Here is a 23,865-nt window from a genome sequence, read left to right on the forward strand (position 1 = left end):
TTCTTCAGTGTCTTAATTTGCTGTTAATCTCATCTTGTCCATCTGTCTACCTCCCTTTCCCCATTTTCCGAATCCTTTTTTAAAAAAAATATTTGTTTATTTATTTATTATATATATAGTATTCTGCCTGCATCTATGCCTACATGTCAGAAGAGGGCACCAGATCTCATTATAGATGGTTGTGAGCCACCATGTGGTTGCTGGGAATTGAACTCAGGACCTCTGGAAGAATAGCCAGTGTTCTTAGCTTCTGAGCCATCTCTCTGGCCCCCATTTTCTGGATCTTGATGTAAATTCAAGATTCTAAAAATTCAATTTTGGTGCTTGGGCTGTCATTTCTATCTCAACATAGCTTTTAATGTCTGTTTACACTTGGATTAATTTTTCTCTTGTTCCTGCTTGTTTATATGCATGGTGATTTTTCCATTGGTGCTAGAAACTGAGGCTTTTTTGTTGTTGATGATGATACATGTTTGAGATTTCTCCAGCTAACCTTGGGCATTGTTACAGGGGTACAGTGAAGTTACTGGAAAACAATTTGACTTTTCTGAGGCTTTTCTTTAGCTTTTCGAGGTAAGACTAGAGCAGTCTTTGTCTAGAGTTGGACTTTGATCCTATGCCTTCTGAGTTGAACAGATTTTGGTCTCCCATCACCAGTTGGGAACAGTGTGGCCTTCGCCATTTGGGTGTTTCCTCCCCTGGCTCAGGTTGTTTTTTTTTACATTCAGTGGTTAAGGGAAACCTTCATATCCACAGATGGTACTGTTCGCTTCTCTCTGCACTGTTCTCCAATTCTAACCACCACAGTGTCAGTACTCTTGTCTCCAAAGCTCAGGAGCATACTCCTCTTTAACTGGCATTGCCCACTGTTTTTGTACATACTGCCCAGGAAGTAAACATAGATAACCGTAGAAGCCACTGTGTCTGTTTCTCATTCTTCCTGGGTAACTCTCCTACCATGATTGGTATCTGGTATATTTGTTTCCTGTAGCATAATATTTAGGCCTTATTACCCTGTCTTGATTAGAAGTAAAAGTTTCAGGGTTGTATTTTGAGCCATTAGACTACCAGTTCTCAAAGGCTGGTGTATTTCCATTACATCTGTTTGTTTCATTCTCACTCAGATTAGGCCTGAACCATTAAGGAGATTATGGAGAAAGTTCTGGTGGATTGTAGAAATGCCTAAGTATAGGTTTAATACTTCATTGAAAGAATGCTGTATTTTTAGTTTACAGAGCTCTGTCTCTGATGCTTGGCTCAGTATCTGAACTGTTTCTGGGAAGATATTTTCACATTTACATTAACAGTATAGATTTTCTTTTTTCTTGTTTGGTGTTTTTTGTTTGTTTAAAGAGATCTCACTGTATAGACCAGGCTGGTCTGGAACTCCCAGAGACTAGTTTGCCTTTGACTCCCTAGTGCTAGAATTAAAGGTTTGTATCACAACACCATGCTTTACTGCCTACAGGGCATCCGCATCCGCATGACAAACTTTTTTTTTTTAATATGATGCAGTTACTACCTGAGTAATTTGTCCCTCAATCTCAACTAATATGAGAATACCTTAGCTTTCTTTTCTTTTTTTAAGGCAAAATTGCTATTTTTCTGGTATATCAAATGAACAGGTTTTCAGACATTAGTGTTTAATTTTTGTACATAAACTCAAATAGTATCCAAGTTTTAGATTGGCCATTACTGTGGATAATATATATTTGAAGATCTATTTATTTATTATTCATACAGTATTCTGCCTGCATGTACACCTGCATGCCAGAGGAGGGCACCAGATCGTGTTATAGATGATTATGAGCCACCATGTGGTTGCTGGGAATTGAACTCAGGACCTTTGGAAGAACAGCCAGTGAGTGCTCTTAACCTCTGAGCCATCTCTCCAGCCCTCATTATTCATATTTTTGTTTACCATATTTGAGTCCAGTGTGCTCTTAAAATGAAAATAGTCTCAAGTATTGATTTAATTTAAAAGTTTAAATGTTAGTTTCATTCTTCTAATTAATCACTTGGCGTACACAGTAAATTTGTCTAGAATAGATTCCTGTTAAACCTTCGCAAACTTTTTTTCCAGTATAAGTCGTTTATTCCCAAAGAATCCCCAGATCGAACTTATAATTCCGGATCTTGTTTCTGGAGCAGGGTAACTTAGGTCTTGTTCATCAGCCTGCTGCACAGTTGCCCTTTCAGACACATAGATACCATCCAGAAACTTTCTGATATCCTTGTTTTTAACTGTGTGGCTTGCTGAATCAGAGCCGCTGAATTTGAAACAAGTTCAATATCATTTCCTTCAAGGATTAATTTATTCTTCTGGGCTTGAGAGACAGAACAAGCCACGCCTGTCCTTATCCGAACCCTTCAGATGTATTTTTCACCCAAGAAGTTTCAGATTTCAACAAAAAACCCATTCTCCTGGATAACGATGTTGATGGGGAAGTGAGCATACACAGACCTCATCTTGTGGCGGAAGCCCAGTGTAACACCCTTGATCATGTTCTGAACCTGACTGCAGATGGTTCTCACAGTGGCCAGTTCCTTTCTGTTACCCCACCATTTGTCAACCCAGAGCCTCTTCTTCTTCTTTCCAAGAAGACTCAGCTCTACATTGATGTGATTGAAGTCCCTCTGCAGAGCTCCCCTGAGGCCCCTCACAATGACTGTGTGCCCCTCTAGGGTGATACTGGCATTTTCTGGGATGTCGACTGTCTGATTGCTGAGAATGGTCTTCATTCTCGTAGTAGAAGGGGCAACAAGCTTCTTAAACATTTTAAAATAGTAATTTAAGTACCTAAGTAAAACATCTGAATTTATTTACTACATGGACCAAAATTGGGAGATCACTGTATAATTCGCCGCTCTCCCCCCACCCCCTTTTCTTGTTTTGCAGGAAAAGTAAGAAGCTTAAGCTCATCTTTGTGGTCACTAACTCACTTGACAGCTTTGCATCTGAGTGACAATTCCCTGTCCTGTATTCCTTCAGACATTGCCAAGCTTCACAATCTGGTATATCTGGACCTGTCCCATAATCAAATCCAGAGTTTACCGGCAGAACTCGGAAACATGGTATCACTCAGGTATGCAGACTTAGTCCGGCACATTTAGATTCCCCTGAACAAAGGGAGAATGTATTTTGTTAGGAAATAAAGTTACTTTATATTTGAAGAACGGAAGCATAGCTATGTCTTTTATTAAAAGAGTTTTGCTAAGAATTGAATGTTCAATAATAAAAATTAAGTAGGTCTGTTGCTTAGTTTTTTGTTGCTGTGTCATGTATTTTATTTTTGAACCAAAAAATTTTAAATAGTGTAGAGATAAACAGCTGTAGGGCACTGTGTTGTTTGATGTCCTTGCCTATGGCCAGCAGTTCGTGTCACACAAGCAGCTTTAGTCACATTGGTCCTCGGAACCTGTTGCCATAGTAGGAAAGCCTTGGCATGAACAAAGCTAGAATTAATTACTGTGCTTGGAAGCCTGTAGTCTCATGAGTAGAATTAATAGTGACGCAGTTCCTTTGGGAATCTTACTTTGGCATTTATAGATTATGTGATCTTGGATAGGCTTCTTAGCCAGAGGTTAGGGATGTTGGTAATGATGAGTAAAAAGTTACCCTATCCAGCTATAACGTTTCAGCAAATGATAATAGCTGTTTTTGCTGTTGTTTTTGTTGTTTGTTTTTTAACCTTGGAAGGTAGATGAGCTCTACATAAAAACAAAGCCAAACCCAGTGTACCTACTTAGAATGTGGTGGTTTCTGAGGCTTTTTTGCTACCTTCTAGCATGAGGATAAGGACATTACAGAAGTTTCTTATCTTTATCAATCTTAGGGCAGCCTTTTAACAGTTTTCTTGGCTTAGTTACTGAGTATTTACTATGACTTTTTGGGTTTGGGGAGGGTTTCTAGACAGGGTTTCTCTGTGTAGCCTCGGCTGTCTTGCGCTTGCTTTGTAGACCAGGGTAGGCTAGAGCTCACAGCAGTGTGCCGGCCTCTGCCTCCCAGAGTGTTGGGATTACAGGCATGTGCCACCGTGCCCAGCCTGGGACTGTTTTTAATCCTCAGAAAGATATATAGAACCTTTTTTCCTATTTAATGTGTTTGGAAATAAAGAGGAACCAGTTACTCAGATCTTGTTTTTCTTGTTTAGTTTTCTCAGAAGTAACCAAGATTTGAGTCAAGAAACAAGGACAGTAGAAATTATTCCTTCTCATCTAAAATTTGATTAGTAAACTTAATATAGGAGGTTGACAGTATCTCAGTTCAGTGTTCGGTGTTTGGTAGCCTTTTTTCCTTGAAGAGTGCTATGATGTTTATAATGTGGTTGTCAAAAAAACACTAAAGTAATCTTTTGTTTATATAGCTTTTACTTTTAAACTGAAGTTTTGGTAAATTTGGAGAACTACTTAAACATAACTGCAGCCATCATTAACTCATTCAGCAGTGCTCATGGTAGCTTCATGGTAACTGCTTTTCTTGTTGCTGTGACCAAGTACCTGACAAGAAGCAGCCTAAAGGAGAAACTGTCCATTGTGGTGGGAAAGACATGGTGGCAGGAATGCACAGCAGCCGAGCACACTGCGTCCATCACCACGAAAAATTGGGACCTGCTTTCTTCCTTTTTTCTCTTTATTTTGCTTGGGTTCTTAGCCCAGTTTGGTGGCACTACCAAGTTGAGGCTAGTCCCCCTCAGTTTAAGCTCTCTGGAAGTACCCCCATAGATGTATCTTTGAGATGTGTCATGATCATTTCTGCCTTCTTAAGCGTGTATAGTGGATCACACATGTGTCAAACTAGCACTTGCTAACCATGTTTCTAGCTTATAATTAGGTATTTCAGTTGAGTAATTTTATGTATTTATGAATTAACCAACTTTTAAAAATTGAAGCTTGTATCATACTTTGCTTTTGTTTCTTCTTTTTTAGTAATTTTCCCCGTGTTTTGCCAAAGGTTTGGTCTGTGGCAGTTTGCTGTTGTTTTTCACTATGCAGAGTTTGAGAAAAACCAGGCTAGATATTGGAATATAATGTGTAAAACTTTGTCATTCTTCAGTTCATACTTTCCTAGAAATAACATTGTTGATTTTAACTGTTAAGATTAACATGTCTTCTGACTTCCTGGAGTTTTTATATCAATAGGGAGCTCCATTTAAATTACAACCAGTTACGAGTTCTACCTTTTGAGCTGGGAAAACTGTTTCAGTTGCAGACTTTAAGCCTGAAAGGTAGGATTTCATTTTTTTTTTTCTTACAGTTTCAAAGAAGCTATAAGAGTTCTTACTAGGGGATGCTTTGGTGGGCAGTGTTGTTCCCCATGCTTCCTTGCTTTAGCTCTGCTGTAGTTCTCTGTGACTGTTCAACTGCAGCAGTCTATTCTTTGTGTTCTTTTTGGTTCCTGGCCTGTCTGCTTTCTTTGCTTCTGTCTTGGCGCTACCTTACTTATACCGTATTTCCTCATCATGTCGTAAGAAGCTTTTCCTTTATGTTCAAATCTGCGTGCAGTTTCCCATTAAAATAAGAAAGAAAATTTCCCCAGTGAATAGAAATTTTTGATTTGGTCCTGGTACTAAAAAAATTATGCTTTTGAGGGTTTCATTTTTAAGAGGTTGATTTATGTATACTTGCCTAGTACTAGAAATAGGGAAGGAGTCACAAATAATGCAGTAGGAACTGTTGTGAAACATCTCAAGCCAGAAGAAGTCAAAGTCACATTTTTCAAGTGTGTCAAGACATTGGTCATATTTTGTAATGTGATTGATTCTTTACCAGTCTGGGCAGGTGTAGACAAACAGTTGTCTCCTAAAGCAAAGGCTTCTGGATAAAGTCTCTAAGAGTTGCATTCATGTTTTTGAAAGATAGTTACAGGATCAGGTAATAAGTTTATTTGGTATATCATAGAAACTGTTCAAGAAGTAGATAAAAAATAAAGACACACACTTGCACTTTATATATAATCATTTTTATCAGCCAGCAATTTTGCAAATTCGTCAAGTCCATTGCATGTCAGAGAAAGCCTCTCTTGTATATCCTTCCAGTTCGGAATTGATAGAGAGCGCTTCTGTATTAACATTAACCCACTGATAGTCTTAAGTACTTCTGTAAAACGGTGCAAATTTTGAGGCTGGATACATGGCCCCAAGAGTACTGGCTGTTCTTTGAGAGGAGCTGGGCTCAATTCCCAGCTCACATGTGCCTGTAACTCCAGTTCCAGGGGATCCAGTGCCCCTCTTCTAGCCTCCAAAGGCAGCATGCATGCATGTGATACACAAACATGCATGCAGGCAAAGCACTCATACTCATAAAACAGAAGTAAGTAAATCTTAAACATTGCAAAGCTTCATTTTTTTTTATATAAAATTTCAAGTGATATTTTTATTTGGTAAGTTATTAGCAACTGTAATATAACATTGTAATGTGCTACTTTTTTTGTGGTGTCTTAGGTGATTATGATTATATTGATAAACTTTTCTAAGTTTGAAACACTTTATTATCTTCATTTACCTACTTAAATTTCTCCCAGGAAATCCACTTACCCAGGATATATTGAACCTCTGTCTGGAGCCAGATGGAACAAGAAGGCTACTGAACTACTTGCTCGATAATTTGTCAGGTACTGCAAAAAGAAGTAAGTGGCTGTTTGTTTAGACTTTTTATTAGGAAGACATGTAAGAATATCACTTAATTATTACTGTTTTTTTATATGTATATATACCCAGTTTCAACAGAACAACCACCTCCAAGATCTTGGATCATGTTACAAGAACCAGACAGAACAAGGCCAACGGGTTGGTAGCTGTATTTATTAATCTTGATTTACCAGGTCTTGATAAGCCTGAAAGTATTGTTGGCATGCTTCAGATTATCAACAGTATTTAAGGCAATATTCTTATAGGTTGATTTGGTTTGGAAAATAATGATAAAGATTTTATTCTGTAATGCATTGCTTCTCAACCAGGAACAGTTTTATCTTTGCGGGACATGTATCAATTTTGACAATTCTGATTCTCAAAACTGGGAAAAATACTATAGCATCCTGGAGATTGAACATAGCTAAGTATCCTACAGTTTCTGGCCAAGTCAGCCCCCACAGTGAAGACAAGATAGCTTTCTTGTTTGAGAGAAAAAAAAATTGAACTAATGGCCTTTAACCTATTTTTAACTTAAATTTTATGAGAATAGTTTAGTTTTCAGGGTATGTTTAAAAGGATTTGGCTGATGATATATATACTTGTGTTTCTGCATAAATTAATACACAAGCTACCTTTTTTCATGGTACTTTGTATATTTTTTGCTCCGTAGATAATTGTGAGTTTTTGTTGTAACCATATGTCAGTCTAGTCTACCATTACCATTTTTCCTGTAGCTGAGACAAAAATTTTTTTAGCAATAAAGTATTTCTTAGTCTGTGAGTTTAACACAGTGCTGTTCTATAGATGATAATGAAAAACTTTTTGTGTGCCGCAGGAAGCCAAAAATCACCTCTGATTTGCTTTGTTGGGGTATTCACTCTATTTTAGGGTTCTGAAGCCAGCTTATAGTCTGTCTCCAAGTTAGTCTGTAGTTGTTCTATGGGAAAAGAAAACTGGGCACCTGTAAAGGAAAGTGCTTGTCAAATTGCCATGTCCTCTGTTAACAGTTGGTGGCATAGAAGAAATAAGGAGTCTTGGTTTGTCCTGGTTTTTAGGTTCTGTAAATACAAACACATTGTATCTTAACTGGTTTGTTTATCTGTCTTTCCATTACTTATTTTTCTTTCTGTGAACACAGAAAAGAGTATACTCTTGGCATAAAGTAATAAGGTTTTCAATGACTGTAGGTTGAGTGGTTAAAGTCAGACTTAACATAGTAAGGACCATTACTAAAATAATTATGGTTGTTGATTTTTTTTCTGCCATGTGTGTGAATAAGTTATCTTTCCTACAGCTTTGTTTTCTGTCATGTGCTATAATGTTCTTTGTGATAAATATGCGACCCGGCAGTTATACGGCTACTGTCCATCATGGGCACTAAATTGGGACTACAGGAAAAAGGCCATTATTCAAGAAATCTTGAGCTGCAATGCAGATATTATAAGTCTTCAGGTAAGTCATGCAGAAGACTCTTTAAGTTACATGACCCTACAAACCAGGACAAAAAAAGGAAGCAATTACACTATAATTTATTATGCTGATATATTTGATATGTATATGTATATATTGTATATGTAATATTCAACAGCTCTTAAAATCCTGGCCTTTTCTAGTTTGAGTGAGTTCTGAGAAACATAACTGTCTTGCTTTGCAACCCTGTGCAGTCAAATAAAGCAAATGGGTTTGACTAGGTTTTAAACATTGGCAGTAACTTTTCTCCTTTCTCCAAAGTTCCTGTGTATTGGCTGAATTTGACTTGGCAAAGTTACTGAAATTGTGGTATTTTCTGGTTATGGTCTTCTTCTTCTTTTTTTTTTTAAGATTTATTTATTTATTGTGTATTCTGTATACACACCTGTATGCCAGAAGAAGGCATCAGATTCCAGTATAGATGATTGTGAGCCACCATGTGGTTGCTGGGAATTGAACTCAGGACCTCTGAAAGAGCAGACAGTGCTCTTAACCACTGAGCCATCTCTCCAGCCCCTCTGGTTATATTCTTGCTTTACTAGCCCTGTTACTAGAAAAAATATGGTGGAAGTGGGAATAGTTTGGATTGTCTGCACAGTAACCTAGGTTTTTTAGCCCAAGTCTTACAATAATTTACATAGTTTTGGTCAGTTTGTTTTCTCTTCATGGGTCTGGAATTATAATGTTTTAATTGGAATTCATTCTTGTATGGTTCTCGCTCCATGAGTTCTAAGACATGAATAGACATGTGTATGTGTACGTGTCTTTCATTTACTGCTGTTAGCAACTGGTACAATAAAGTCTTCTGATTGGTTTTAGATAAATTACGTTTTGAAAATGTTCCATTCTGGTTTTTTGTTTTTTTTTTTTTTTGAGGTTTATTTATTATGTATACAATGTTCTGTGTGCCTGTACACCTGCACACCAGAAGAGGGCACTAGATCTCATTATAGATGTTTGTGAGCCACCATGTGGTTGCTGGGAATTGAACCCAGGGCCTCTGGAAGAGCAGCCAGTGCTCTTAACCTCTGAGCTATCTCTCCAGCCTAGATGTTCTGTTCTTAATAATTTGGTCTGTTGAAGAAATATTACTTCGGACTGTACACATGGGGTTAATGTATTGGGCAGATTTTTATCTTTGAAGTAACTTTGCTGGTTATGATTTTTCAGGAGGTTGAAACAGAGCAGTATTACAGTTTTTTTCTGGTAGAACTGAAAGAACGTGGCTATAATGGATTCTTTAGTCCTAAGTCTCGAGCTAGGACAATGTCCGAACAAGAAAGAAAGCATGTTGATGGCTGTGCAATATTCTTCAAGACAGAAAAGTAAGTTTACTTGAGCTGTTTGTTTGTTTGTTTGTTTGAAGGATAGTGTCCTTAGTATTTGTAGGACAGGGCCATGAATGCAGCAGTGTATTGGTATATCAGAGAACAAAGTGTGATATTATTGAAGAAAATATGACTTTAAAATTTAAACAGTCTTGTTTTTGTTTGAAATAACTTGCTTTGCGGGCATACTAAAAATGCTGTTGTTTCTTTGGATGGTTTACTGGGGCTTCAACTGCTAACTGAAATACTTTTTAAGTAACATTCCTTCTAGGAAACCTATGCTTTGGAAGATAATTGTTTAAATTATGCAATGAAATATTCCAGCACTAATGGTAAAGATGACCAACTACATTGCATTAAATTGTAAAGGTATTTCCAGGTCTTGTTTGTGTCAGTAACAAACTAAGAACAACTCTGAAGTCTCGGGATACATATCAGTGGTAGAGAAATATGCCTAACATGCACAAGACCCTGGGTTCTGTCCTCAGTACCACAAATACAAGCTGCGTTAGACTGGAAACAACTTTAAATGAATTTGGGCAGCCTGGTACTATGGAGGATTTTCTATTATATGACTGAAGTGATTTTGTATCTGGTAATAACGTTTTCTGGAAAGATGTTTTACTCAGAGCAAATGTCTTATTTTCTATGTTTGTGCTTTGTTTCAGATTTACTTTGGTTCAGAAACACACTGTTGAATTTAATCAGCTAGCAATGGCGAATTCAGAAGGGTCTGAAGCTATGTTGAACAGAGTCATGACGAAAGATAATATTGGAGTTGCAGTACTGTTGGAACTTCGAAAGGAATTGATTGAAATGTCATGTGAGTGTTCGTTTCACTTCCTGTAAAATTGACACTTCAATCCCCCCAAATTTAGTTCGGATTAGGTATCTTCATAACAGAAATCTCACTGTGTATTTAATGGTCTTGTCTAACGCCTGAAGAAATTGAGTGAGTAGTTGTCTTTTCTAAAATAACATACATTGTTTTCTCTATCACAATGGTAAAATTGAAAAATCATTGCCCAGAGAAGTTCAAAAGGCATAAAGGCTAAAAGGTGTTTTAAGATGTTGAGGTAAATAGTAATTGAAATTACTGCTCAAGGATGAGAATTCTATATGCTCCCATGACTTCTTGTCAGCAAGGGTGTTAAAGCAAGTTTTTATAAGTTAATCTTCTTGGCTGACTTATAATAATTATATTAAGGGTCTTAAATTTGGAGAAGGTAATTACTTTTTAAAAATGTAAGTATGTATATCGTGACTTAGAAGCTGAGAACTGAAGCTTTCATCACTTGTTGCGGTATTTGGGATATTTAATATAAAGATAAAACCTGGTGACTGAGGATTGTGCGTGTCCCAATGCCACTTGCAGAGTATGCGCAAGTCCTATGTGAAATCTCCATTTCTGAAGAAAAAAAAAGGCAAAGAATTAATAAGTGCTAATAAAAATATGTATCTAAGCGAATTTAGTTTTAAATATGAGAAACTTGATTTAGGATATCTAAAAATAGCTGGCATGGGCGTCTCTGTCTGGGTAGGGTTTAGTGCTGGAAGTACCAAACTGATTTAGAGATCTAATTCATAGCTTTATCAGATTCCGTGATTGGGTAGGAATCACTAGATACATTAGACTCTTTCCAAAATTTCACTTGTTTTCAGATGCAGTAAGAAGCTATCAACCGATGAGCAGATTTTGTCTGTTTTATTTTATCTAATATAGCTGGAAAACCACATCTGGGAACAGAGAAACAACTCATTCTTGTGGCTAATGCGCATATGCATTGGGACCCTGAATACTCAGATGTGAAGTTGGTACAAACTATGATGTTCCTCTCAGAAGTGAAGAATATTATTGATAAAGCCTCTCGGAACCTCAAGTCCACTGTCTTGGGAGAATGTGGAACTATTCCGCTTGTGTTATGTGCAGATCTGAATTCTTTGCCAGACTCTGGTGAGAAAAGTAATATTTTATATGGAATAGGTACTTTTTGAATTAGAAGTGTTTTATAAAAACTTAGTTAGGTGAGCGTCCTTGCACAAATGCGTGTGAGTGTCGAGGTTTGTTTAGGGATCAAGAACAGCCTTATGCAGTTGATCTCCCCTTCTGCAGTTACCTGGATTCTGAAGGTAGAACTCAGCTAAGCAGGCTTTGGGGACAAGCACCTTCCCCTGCTGAGCCAGGTCACTGTGAGCCGTGCATAATTTTTTTGATAATTCAGAATTTAATCTAAAGGAAAAATAATTTTGTTTTTTTGGGTTGGGTTTTTGTTGTTGTTGTTTGTTTGTTTTTGGTGTGTGTGTGTGTGTTTTATTCGAGACAGGGTTTCTCTGTGTAGCCTTGGCTGTCCTGGATTTGCTTCGTAGATTTGTTTGGCCTGGAACTCACAGATCCCGTCTGCTTCTGCCTCCCTGAGTGCTGGGATTAGAGGCTACATTTGTAGTGGCAGTTCAGGTCTACAATTTCTTTTTATAAAACAGCCAAGGGAAAGAGATCGTTTTAGCTAATGTTATAGAAAGCTAGGGACGTGATTATAGGTATTGCTTATTCTCTCTTTGTGTCTCCCCTTCCCTGAGTCCTCACTCCAACCTTCTTTTTCTTTTTGTTAAGAACTCTTCCCTCCCGAGTAAGTAGAACCACAGAATACATGTCAGCATACCCCCAGTTCTAGGCCGATAACTTGTTGAAAACATAGTTTTGAAAATTTATCCCAAGACACTTATAGATCCTAAAAAGCTGTTAAGATAACTTGTTTGGGATTCCAGCCTTTAGAAAAATGTGATTACAGTTAAATTTGACCAGCAATACATTAACAGAATCCCAAATTTTGTTTCTTCTGATAACTTTTATAAAAAGTAGAAATTAAGACCTTTTGTCGCATGTTATCTTATTAACAAGAAAGAGCAATGCTCTTGATTTTTGTCATAAAGTAGCACTTGGAAAGCCTGATCTTAAACATTTTTTTATGGATAGTGCAGAGAATAAACCAGATTTCTTTCGCTAGCAAGCTAGATTGTTCCTCTGTGTTCATATTCTCATTCTCTGCACAGTCCTTTTGGGCTTGCCTGTATGCCTGACTGCATCCCACTGTGTTGATAGTCAGCAACTTTGATAATACATTATTGCTGCCGAAATAGATAGAGCCATGAGGAAGAAACTGAAAATGTGTTTTCAGGAGCAACAAAAAGTCCCTGAGATCTCTAGTTCTGTAGCCCCATGTCATCTAACTATTTGGTGGTGGTGAGGGTAGGTGACTGCTGCTGAACAGATGAGTCTCTGATAACTCCATATGCTGTTCTGTCTTCTAGCTACAAAGTATTGGGGGGGTTAATAGCATTTTGGGGAAATGTCTGGTCTTGCTGGGTACTTTAATAAAAGTTAAGTATTTGTAGAGCCTACTTTATGATTAAGAATTTTAAAAAAAATAGTGAAGATGCTCTCTTACTTGTGGCATTATATTCCGTAAGTTTGGTTGGATGATAAGATAATACATAAACCCAAAAGAGGGTTGTGTAGCCCTGCAGATGATGTAGGATCTGACAAACCTGCATACTATTTTGATTGTGATGTTACGTTTAAGCTGAGCAGGCATATTTCAGCCAGCTGTTTCTTAGAACCATTGAAGGATTTGGGAAGACACATCTATTTGTTAGATAGCTTTAAACAAACCAAAATGTAAAATATTTGGATACTGTAATTGCATGAGAATGAATTCAGGCAAATTATAACAAATTAAGAAAAACATTTTAGAAGGATAGGAAATTGTATGGCTTTTTGGACTATAACATGCTCTTTTAAAATTACATTTTCTTTGCTGGGTAGTGTATTTGATAAATACAAGTGCATTTCTGTTTGTTTAGGTGTTGTAGAGTATTTGAGCACCGGTGGGGTAGAAACAAATCATAAAGACTTCAAGGAATTAAGGTACAATGAAAGTCTTACAAACTTCAGCTGTAATGGGAAGAATGGGATGACCAATGGAAGGATCACTCATGGTTTCAAGTTAAAGAGTGCCTATGAGAATGGCCTGATGCCTTACACGAATTATACATTTGATTTCAAGGTATGTCTTGAGATAGATATGCTTTCAAAAACCTCCTTTTTATCAGTGAGTCCTGTAACTTCTTAAGTCTTAAATACCAGTGTATGCTGACTAGCACTGAGCAGCCTTAACTTAGCAGCAGTAGTTTGCATTGTATTTCCATGTACACAAGCACAGGGTGGGGTCAGTTTTTCTAGATAACCTAGCAGACTAGTTTCCAGAGTGAAAAGTCAGGTGAAAAGTGGCAGTAAAGTTGTCGTTGGTTATTCTTTACCCTTTGTGACATTTGTTTCTTACATGCTGGTCGTTAACAGCTAGATACTGTAGTATGTAGTTTGCTGTCAGGTAAAGTGAGACATCCTTCTGTCATGCTTTAACTGAGACTCCTTTGAATGCCAAAATGTGTTATGTGAGCCACTTTTAAACATTATTTACTTGGTGTGTGGGGGCCGTTGCTCATGTTGCCACATTGCTTGTGTTGACATCAGAGGGTGGCTTAGGAGAGTCTGCTCCCTCCCTCTGTGATGTGGCCCCTGGGGACTGAACGTAGGTTGTCAAGCTAGTGACAAGTATATCTACCCACTGAGCCATTTTGCTAGCCCTGTAGATTTATTGTTTTGTGTTTTGTGCTGGGAATTGACTCTTGTGTTTAGTACTAGGCACGTGTTTTTAACCTTGTCCCTTGTCTTGGTTCTAAAGTATGTTATGTGCTGTATTTCACAGTTATTAGCATGTCCAGTTGTCTTTGTACTGATGCTGGTTTAGATTCTTAGGGTGATTAGTGGGAAGATATAGGTGGTGACCAGAGTAGAGAACAAATTATCGTTTTGTTCGTTTCTGTTAATGATGTAGAGATAGGAGGAAGAAACACTGGCATATGCTTTAGTGTCCTTAACCAAGAATACACGAGAAAGGAGGGTGAAGTTGTTGGAGGAGAGCCCTAAGCCAGCAGATTCATTGTTGTGTTCTAGATGTACCCTGCACTAACTACAAAGATGTGCAGAAGATGTGAATGGGAAAGACCTGACCGTTCACTCTGGAAACCGTTCTGCTAGGTTTTCTAGAAAAACTGCCCCCTCCCCCCGAGTGTGCTTGTCTGCAGAAGCGCAATGAGCACTACTGCTGCTGAGTTAAGGCTGCTCGGTTCTAGTCTTGACTGAGATGGATGCACACTACATAACTCATACTTGCCTCAGCTTCTTAGTCCTCCTACCTCCCAAGTGTACACGTGTGCAGCATCACGCTTAACTCAAAGCAAGCCTGGTGCCAGATAGCGTCCTATGACTGTAACGAATGCTTTTTTTTTAAGGTTTATTTTGGCTTTCATCTTCAAGGTTCTTGTATGTGCTATAGCTGTGGGCCTCCCCATTGGGACAGAGTATCACAGTGGGAGCATTTGACAGCAAATTGCTCATCTTAGTCACCAGCAAGGAAAAACAAGAAAAGGAAGAGCAGAGTTAGGGTCGCATAATCCTGTTCAAGGATATGCTTCTAGTGACTAAAGACCTCCCAGAAGGTTCCACCTTCTGAAGGTTCTTGGCATGTCCCAGTAGCACCACCTGGGGGACCAAGCCTTTAACATCTGGGACTTTAGAGGGGCATTTAATAAGATTACAGTCAGTCTCAACTGTAGAGATGGGTATGTCCTCACTCCTTAGGGTGGGCTTTAGTGTTGGAGGTTATTACGGGTGACTGTTGGACTCAGGAGTCCAAGCTTTGATGCTTGGTAAGGAGCTAGGCAGGTGTTAAGAAGAGCATGCATACTTGTAGGCTGTTAGTTTATCTGGCCAGACTTATTGATTCTGCTGAGTCTGACTTTGGCAGAGTTGGTTGTTTTCTGTTTTTTCTTGTATAGGGCTGGGGTTACACAGCTAGCAAATTGCTTTTGTTTATCAAAATGACTTCTATGGATATGTATCTTGAAAATACTTGATATTTCAATTTTTTCTTGCTTGGGCCTTACCATTTTTATTTATTTTTTTTCCAGGGTATAATTGATTACATCTTCTATTCTAAACCTCAGCTGAATACTTTAGCCATCCTGGGACCTCTGGACCACCATTGGCTAGTTGAGAATAATATCAGCGGCTGCCCACATCCTCTTATTCCCTCCGATCACTTCTCACTTTTTGCACAATTGGAGCTCTTACTGCCTTTCCTGCCCCAAGTTAATGGCATTCACCTTCCTGGCAGGAGGTAGTCAAGTACTTTCAGAGGACTTCAGATTTACTTGTAAACTGGTGAAAATCTGACTATAGAGGAGTGAGGTATGGCCACTAGGGATTTTTCTCAACGATCATTTGACTTTTCAGTCTGATTATTTGATAAAGGATATAGTATGAAAGCCAGGTGCTAGCAACAGACCAATTCTGAGCCCAGTATGCTTTATATCCTGCTAGACAGGGACGGGTGTGTTTACACCTATCTTTTAATTTGTTAAAGTAATTTTCCTGTTTATTCTCTCCAATGTGTATTGTCATGCCTTGAAATAGGAAGATGTGTGAGCAGTGTGCTGTTTGCACAGAAATCCACAGCACTGTTTTCTGAGGCCAGTAGTAACAACAGAGACCGTTCTTCCAGACTTTACTCACTCTTTTTTCAGACTTGTTTGTAAAATGTAGAATTTGAATTTAGCCTTTATGATTGTATATGATCCACAGAAGACCTGATTTATGAAATTTTGTACTAAAAAAAAAAAAAGACAAATTTGAAAACAATTGTATTGTAAACTAAGGCTAATTTTTTTAACCTGTGTCCTGTGTTCTGAAGGCCAGCTGGTAACAAAGTTGCAACAGACTTTCTCTGCAGTGATTTGCACTGTTAGGGTTTTGTTAGCCCTTTTGTACTACTTTATTTTTAAATTGAGAACATTACTCTTTAAATGTAAGTTTGCTTAGACCTTGGGATATTTTCTTGGACCAGAGGCAACTTATGTATGAATTCCTGAATTTCTATGGAAACTTTCTACCAGGACAGATAAGCTGATCTGTAGGCATTTATGGACTGAATATGATAGTTGACATATGTACATTTAAATCTTTTACTTTTTAAGTTAAAAAATTACAGCTGCTTAGGTACAGCTTCTAAGTCCTTTCTGAGACATTTTCTGTTCTGTCTCCACTGTGCCTGCCTAAATTTGTTCTCACCAAGCACTGCCTGTGCATGCAGAGAAAATCTGTGCATCTTTTATATTTTTTAAAAACTAACATTTGTGAGAATTTTATGGAAATGCTTTTGTATGAGCTGTGGCTTTTCCTCGTTGTGAAGCGTTGGATAGCACATTCTGGAACATGTCCCTGGGTCCTGGGTCTCTGTTCACCGACCTGAGCACTGTTTCTCGGTGTCACTGACCTGGAGAACCACTATCATGTAGATTCCTTACTCTCTTATGTTTTTAAAAATCATTCCTTTTTTTTTTTTTTTTTTTAAAGAAGAATAATTTTCTGTTTTTGAAGCAGTATAAATTAGATGCATTTTCAAAACAGGTTCCCCAAGACAATTGTTTGGATCATTTTTAAAGTGACTAAGGAATTATAATATGTCAACCAAGATAAAAGTTATACTGTACCCTCTCTTTTGCCCATAGTGCCATTAGTAGATTAGAGATTAAAGTCACCTTTAACTTTACAAAGTTAACTTGTATACGTTCTGTTCTCAGTCGTTGGTTCTCTCAAAATCAGATGAACTCAGAGGGAACTTGTCTGGCTGCTTTTGTTTCAACTGCAGGCAGTGGAGCAGAAGGATGCCGTGTGGCACTAAAATGAACTGTTGAGTGTTAACAGTTTTATACAGAGACTGAGCCATTTTGGATGACTCAAAATTTTATGAGAAAACATTTAATTGCTTATGCTGTTTTTAAGAGGAAATAAAATTACATACTGTTTAAATAAGTGAATTTTTTTTTCTTTTTAAGAAATTCTCTAAAAGGTCTTGATCTTGAGTCTGTCTTAGACCTTGTTTTTCCTTTTTTTATTTTGTTTGTTTAAATCTTAATTGTGATTGTTTGTTTGTGCGATTTCTCTTTGTTCAAGTTGTGCTGGCACCAAACACATCCAGTTTGTAATCCACGCGTTGGTGTAGAACCAGTACATGGCTTCTAATGACTTTGTTTCCTCTCTGTCTGACTTTCTCTGTCTCTTGTAAAGTGTGAATATAAGATTTGCTGACTTGATTTTCTTAAACACTGTGGTGGTAGTGTGCATCATGACAGTTTCCAGTGACGGTGACCTGGAGCTGGTTGGACTGATGGGACTGAGGAAGCCGCTTTTCCTGTGACCTGCTAAGAGAACCACAGGTCCAGAGAGTAGGACGTAAGGAGTGGGGAGGAGCACTTACTCATTTTTGCATTTGTTAGTGGAAGATGTATTCCTTTCATGGAACCTGGAACTGAGTGCACTTGTTAGATGCTAAAGGTTTGAGCTTTACACAAAATGTTTCATTTGTATTTGTTACTGTCTACAATATATTTGAATTTGGGGGCAGCATAGTAAGATATAATTGCCTGTTTTGTCTTGAAAGTACTTGTTTTGCCTCTTTTGGGCATACTGCATTCTGTGGGTCAGTTTGAACATCTCCACCTTGTTTAGATAGTGATAAGTTGAACAGAGGGTGTAGATTTACAAGTATAACCTTCAAAAATATTTTGAATCTATAGAGAATAAATGTTCAAACCAAAATAGACCGATACTTTTGTTAAGCAAGGTTTTATGTTTTAAATGCTTTGTGTCCAAAATAACTTCCAAGAACCTATACTCCTTAAAATGCATAAAACTAGTCTGTTTTCATAATGTAGATTATTTTTTGAAAAATTCTGTAATAAATATATGTAATGTTTTGCTATAATGTAATTTCAGTGTTCTTGCTGATAAATGCATCTTAGGAGTGTTTTACAGAATGTTTAGAATATGTTCCCTTTCTAAAGATGAGATGATTGGAGGCACTCAAATCCTTGTAAATCTTATAAAGTACAGTTTATAGTATTGGTGGTAATTATTTATGCTTTGAGAATTTAAATAATGTTCACTGAAATTAATTTATGAAATAGTATAAACTGAAGTTCTAGAAGTAAATTGTTGATTGCAACTTTAATAATCCCAGAACACAGGCAGAGAACATCTCCAAGAAACTTGTTTTAGTTTGTACTTTGATTTGATTTGGTGACAACCAGGAAAACTTATTTTGTATTAGCACTTTGAAACCTAAAGACATAATTAAATTGGGTAGAATGCACTTCTAAATCTTTAAATTATAATTGAAACCTTTAAGATTCCATTTTTCTATAATAAAATTCACATGGCTTAAAGTTCCACCTTTTCACTATTTAAACTACAGAAATCATTTCCATCATGACTTTTAAGTTTGGTGGTCATGTCATAGGATAAAGCCAACCCAGGCAAGATGATTACGGGACTTTGTCCTCCAGTGAGTCAATCACAATATCCAGTAAAGGTATCGCAGATAATTCAGAGAGCAGAAGCGGGTGTCCTCCATTCGTAAGCAGTATTTTAACATGTTCTCTTTGTTCCTTTTGGTTACTTAAATTTTAAAAACTGGTATGTTGATGTAGTGTCTCAGTTAGAGTAGTCTTCATTCACAGTACATTATGTTGTGTAATGCACTGGACTAACTCTTGTTTACCATTCATGTAACAAAACCCAGCACACTATCTGCACTAAGCTCAAGAATGTCACATCTGCCTAGGCAGCTCTTTGATAAGGGTGATGAGAAACTGAATTTATACCGTATGGACTGGTGGTAACAAGGGCTTTTACTGTTCTTTTCAGTGGAATCTTCTTGGTCAAATTGTAACTAGCTAGTATTATATTTATATACAGGGTCTCTTTTCCTTACTGATGTATTTTCCTACTCATAGCCAACCAATAAATTCAATATCTGTTTCAAATATTTTAAAAGTGTAATTTGTACAGCTGTAGCACTGAGGCTTCAAAGAAGGTGTTAAGCAGAAGACCGCACATGCACAGTTCAGAGTTCTCTGGGACGGTTACAGCCCACCCTCATGGGGGAGGAGTGAGTCGGGACAGGGGCCTGGTGCAGTGATGTAGTGTGAACACTTTTCCTCCTCGGCCGTGTTACTCTGTGACACTCATCTTTGCCAAAGTTTTATATTTAGGTTGCGGGTGGTCCTTTTGCATTTAGGGTTTTTCTTGTTACCATATACCTCATGATATAAAAAACGGGCTCATGTTATGGAAGGACATTGACAAATATATTTTAAATAAATGCTTTTAAATATGGTAGCGAATATTGTGTCGGGGTTATGATAATTATTAAAGGTCTTATTGTTACATCTCTAAATTCCGTTGCACGTATAACCTTTAAAACTTTTTTGATCTTCCAAGTTTTCATATGTGGGCTTGAAGTTTAAAAACAAAACCATTGATTTCCTTTTCAGAAACCACACAATTCTATTTCCATATTCAGGAGGCTGAGGCAGGAGAATCATGGGTTCTAGTCATTCATCTTTGTATAGATCCTGAAAAAATGTTTAAAGTCAGAAGAATGTAGAGCAAACAGTGTCAGGTTCTTAGAGTAAGCGTACATCATGTAAACCCAAATCTAACATTTGCTAAAAGCAAGTAAGTGGAAAAGTTAAGTATGCTCTCTAAGTTCTAACTGGTGTTTTGTTTTGTGTTTTTTTTTTTTTTTTTTTTGAGGGGGAACAGTTTTCTAAAAATGAGCTGAAAATATATTTAGTGTAATGTTTTCAGCTTTTAGGTAGAAGTGTTAATGCATACCGAAGAGGCCCTTTTTGAATTTAGATTGGTTTTAAGATAAGCTATGGAGACCTCAGAGATCTGGTGATCTGTCTGTGTCCCCTCCCAAGTGCTAGGATTTTAAAGGTGTTCTCTACCACTCCTGGCTTTACAGAGACAAGTGTAGCCTGACATGTGTTAGAAGAAACTATGTTGTAAAAGACAACCCTTACTAGAATTTTTGGCAGATTGGGGACACTATTTGTAAGTACATTTGTCCCAAGTTGGGTTCTAAGTTTTCCGAATGAGTGTAACCTGCATGTCTGTCTATCTGCCTAGGGAATGGGGAAGCTGCTGGGTAATGGTGACGTCAGAACCCTTTCTCCAGATTCTTCAGCACATTTAACACTTCTGATCACGTGAGCAAGGAGACATCAGTGTTCTTGTTTTCTCTGAACTGCGAATTTAAATCACTGTAATCTACCCCATAACTGTTAAATTTACTTTAGACTGTTTTCTGTCAACTGTGACCCAAGGTAGATGTCAGCATCTCTTATTGCCACTATTCTCCAGCTTGCCAGCAAAGTGAGTCTAAGTCTCTGGGCTCAGACCCAGGAAACAGAAATGGGAGGAACCTGTGTTATCGATACATCTTGAAGTATGAGGTTAAACCATGTTTTTGTTGCATTGATGAATATTCATTTTGAATTGCAGGCATTATACTTAGTTTGGGACTAGATTTGCAGGTATAATCTCTACCTTGTTGGTCCTTATAACCTAGTGCAGTAAATGTCACACATAACCAAGGAGCAACTGCTTGCATGGGTTGAGAGATGACCTTGTGGCTTTATTTTAAAGGACTGAGAATTTGTTTCCGAGATGAAAGAAGTTAACACTAAAAGGCTTTGTGAACTGTCTGTTGCTGTGATTGGTAAATTTGGCATATGATGTGGTTCAAGCTCATGAAGTGCACTGGTAAAATGGCTGGGACATGACAGTGCCTTTGAACCCAAACCACATGGGAAATTTGAGTTCCATGAGTGGTCTAAAGAGCCACGTGAGGATCTGAATGGGCAGTAGTGTTGCCAGATTTTTATTCTGGAAACATTGCTGTAAGCAGCACTGGAGGGAAGATGAAAGTAATGAGACTAATTAGGAACCAACAACCGCTTGAAAGACAATGAGCTGAGCAATAAATGTCTGTGCAGTGCGTGCATGCACATGCAAACACACAGAGAGTGAGAGAGAATAGGAATTAAACCTTTAAACAAAACAAGTAGAGTAACTCTTTGAAGATCACAACAATCCAATAATTTTAATTGCAGCTTCTTCTGGGAGGGATTAGCTCTGTGCCTTGGCGCTTAAGCACTTGAAACTTGACTCTGCAACAGGGCACCATGAAACAGGTTTTGTTAGTTTTTGAAGCTTGACTTTTAAAAAGGAGTTTTTAACTAAAGAAATTTACCTATGTATGTGAGAGCTTCCTGACATGGGTGCTGGAAGCCAAACAAACTCTAGTCTGAAAGAGGAACAAGTGCTCTGAACTGCTGAGCCACCTCTCTGGTTGGCTCATCCTCACAGGACTCCTTGCCTTGTGCAGGGCAGGGGACTGCTGTGCTGCTTACCTGTATCAATGTGTATCTCTTGTTAGTCAGTGTCAGCAGACTGAATTCTAGTCACGCCACTAGCCAAAACATTATAAAGTTGATTTGAGTATTTTGTGTAGACAGTTGGGAAATAATCTAGTACAAAGGAAGTATATAGGACAGTAGTCCCTATGGATATTTGTATGGAGTCTCCTTTTATAAGTGTGGGCAAATTAGAATCAGTTTTAATACAGAATTTGGGTGTTCAGAGTTATTATTACAGCTGGAATGGTGAAAACTGGCTGTGTCACAGAAATCTGCATGAATTACAGTTTTCTGTAGCAGAGCAAAAGAAAAAAAAATGTTGTATAAAAGGGTAGAATTAAAGGCAACATGAACAGTATTGCTATTTCGCCAAAAATGCATATCTTGATATTTCAGTGGTTGAGAAGTTGATGGTGCCAGATAGTGGTGACACATGCCTTTAATCCCAGCACTCCCTGGGAGGTTGATCTCTTGACTTCCAGGGCAGACTACACAGAAAAATCCTGTTTCAGAAAAATAAAACAAAAGAAGTAGATGGTAAATCTATGAAGTAAAGATGTCCAACAGAAAGTTTAAAACAGACAAACAAAACCCACGATCTGTGCTTCTGTCTTGGCCAGCTTTTATAAAAGGGCTCACATTATTGCACCAGAGGAAAATGGTCTATTGGGTGGAAAATTATTTGATAGGGAAATTTTGTGTGTGTGTGGAAAATTCTAAAAAGACTGAGTGTCTTATAAATAAAAATGCAAGCTTTGCAGCTAGCCCACCAGTTAACTATAGAGCACAAGGCTTTCCTAGTTCCCCAGAGCTCAGTTGATTGAGGGGCTGGGAGATGGTTCAGCAATTAAGGGTCCTGCAGAGGACCTGGCTTTAATTCCCAGCATCCACATAGTAGTTTTCCACTATAGCTCCAGTTGTAGAGGGCTCAATGCTCTCCAAGAACATTCATGCCCACAGTGTGCATACTGCCCAGTTGATACTTTGTTTTGTCTTTAAAAAGATCTCCAGGTTAAATTTTTTTTTTTTTTTTTTTTTTTTTTTTTTTTTTTTTTTTATCCCTAGCCTGAAAAAGTAAAACTTGTCTGAGCAGATGGCTCAGTGAGTGGAGCCCTTACGGCCCAAGCTTGAGGACCTGAGTTCAGGGCCACAGCACCCACATAAATACAGGACCTGCTTTAGGAATAAAGATACAAATAGGTTGGCAATAAGCAGATGAAAAACGTCACCTACATATAACCAGTTGTAAGTGGCTGTGCCAGCCAGCACAAGTTTAATTCATTACTAGAAACTAAGGAGTTGCTTGTAATGGTGAGCACATCAGACCACAGAGCTCCAAACTAATGGACCAAAGTCAACACTGGTAAAGTAGGTGATGGAGCAAGTCATACACGAACACTCAGTTATGGGCTGCCAGCGCCAGCAACTACTGAACAGCAGTATAAGGTGGTAGGAAAATGAAGAGTGCTGTAACCCAACTACATCTACTAAACCCGTGAGACAGCAATAACGGAGCACATGTCTTCTCAGCTCTATGTGGAGCTGTTCGAATTTATACAAAAGTTAGTCTGTAGCTAGTGGAGTGCAATAAGGTTGGATAAAATAAAGTGAGTATAGTGGAAGTTAACACCAAAAATTGCTGATGGAACAAAGAGAAGGGAAAGTAACGTTCTCTGAAATCAATGAGAAAATCACATTGGAGTAGGAAACACAGTGAGAGCCTTGTACAGAGGGAAGTTACAATGCAAAGACATTAAAGAAGAAAGTTGATCTGATACCAGGGCAAGCAAACACAGGAGGTAGGAGGAAATAAAGAGTAAAGCGGAATTATGGAATGAGAAATAGAAAACAGGAAATTAAAATTTGCCTCTGCTGGGTCTTTTGAAAGATTTGCGAAGCTGAGTGTCCAGATCAGCAGAAATGAAAAAAGTTATTAAATTTAGATACTAAAAGGACTACCAATCTCAGAGAAACTGGAATTTTGTATAATGTGTACACCATCTCAAAAAGGGTAGAGAAGCTTAAAATCTGAGTACATACAGCAAATA

The 23,865-nt window shown here is 37.9% G+C and overlaps 1 protein-coding gene and 1 pseudogene across 2 annotated transcripts in view; one reads left to right on the plus strand and one right to left on the minus strand.

Annotated features, from left to right (window-relative positions):
* Cnot6 (CCR4-NOT transcription complex subunit 6) overlaps positions 1-19,377 on the plus strand; it is a 44,818-nt gene extending 25,441 nt beyond the window's left edge. The window contains exons 3-12 of one of the 2 annotated variants that reach the window (XM_060363788.1): positions 2,900-3,086; positions 5,143-5,228; positions 6,524-6,628; positions 6,720-6,788; positions 7,927-8,084; positions 9,273-9,427; positions 10,099-10,253; positions 11,154-11,384; positions 13,292-13,494; positions 15,461-19,377. In XM_060363788.1, the coding sequence (XP_060219771.1) occupies positions 2,900-3,086; positions 5,143-5,228; positions 6,524-6,628; positions 6,720-6,788; positions 7,927-8,084; positions 9,273-9,427; positions 10,099-10,253; positions 11,154-11,384; positions 13,292-13,494; positions 15,461-15,673 (1,562 nt within the window). In that variant the 3' untranslated portion in view covers positions 15,674-19,377. The remainder of the gene's footprint in view (positions 1-2,899; positions 3,087-5,142; positions 5,229-6,523; positions 6,629-6,719; positions 6,789-7,926; positions 8,085-9,272; positions 9,428-10,098; positions 10,254-11,153; positions 11,385-13,291; positions 13,495-15,460) is intronic. The other variant, XM_060363789.1, reaches the window with a different exon arrangement.
* On the minus strand, positions 2,057-2,742 carry LOC110547370 (large ribosomal subunit protein uL6-like; annotated as a pseudogene).
* Positions 19,378-23,865: the final 4,488 nt, after the last annotated feature.

This window comes from Meriones unguiculatus, chromosome 11, assembly GCF_030254825.1.
Source record: "Meriones unguiculatus strain TT.TT164.6M chromosome 11, Bangor_MerUng_6.1, whole genome shotgun sequence".
Lineage (NCBI taxonomy): Eukaryota > Metazoa > Chordata > Mammalia > Rodentia > Muridae > Meriones > Meriones unguiculatus.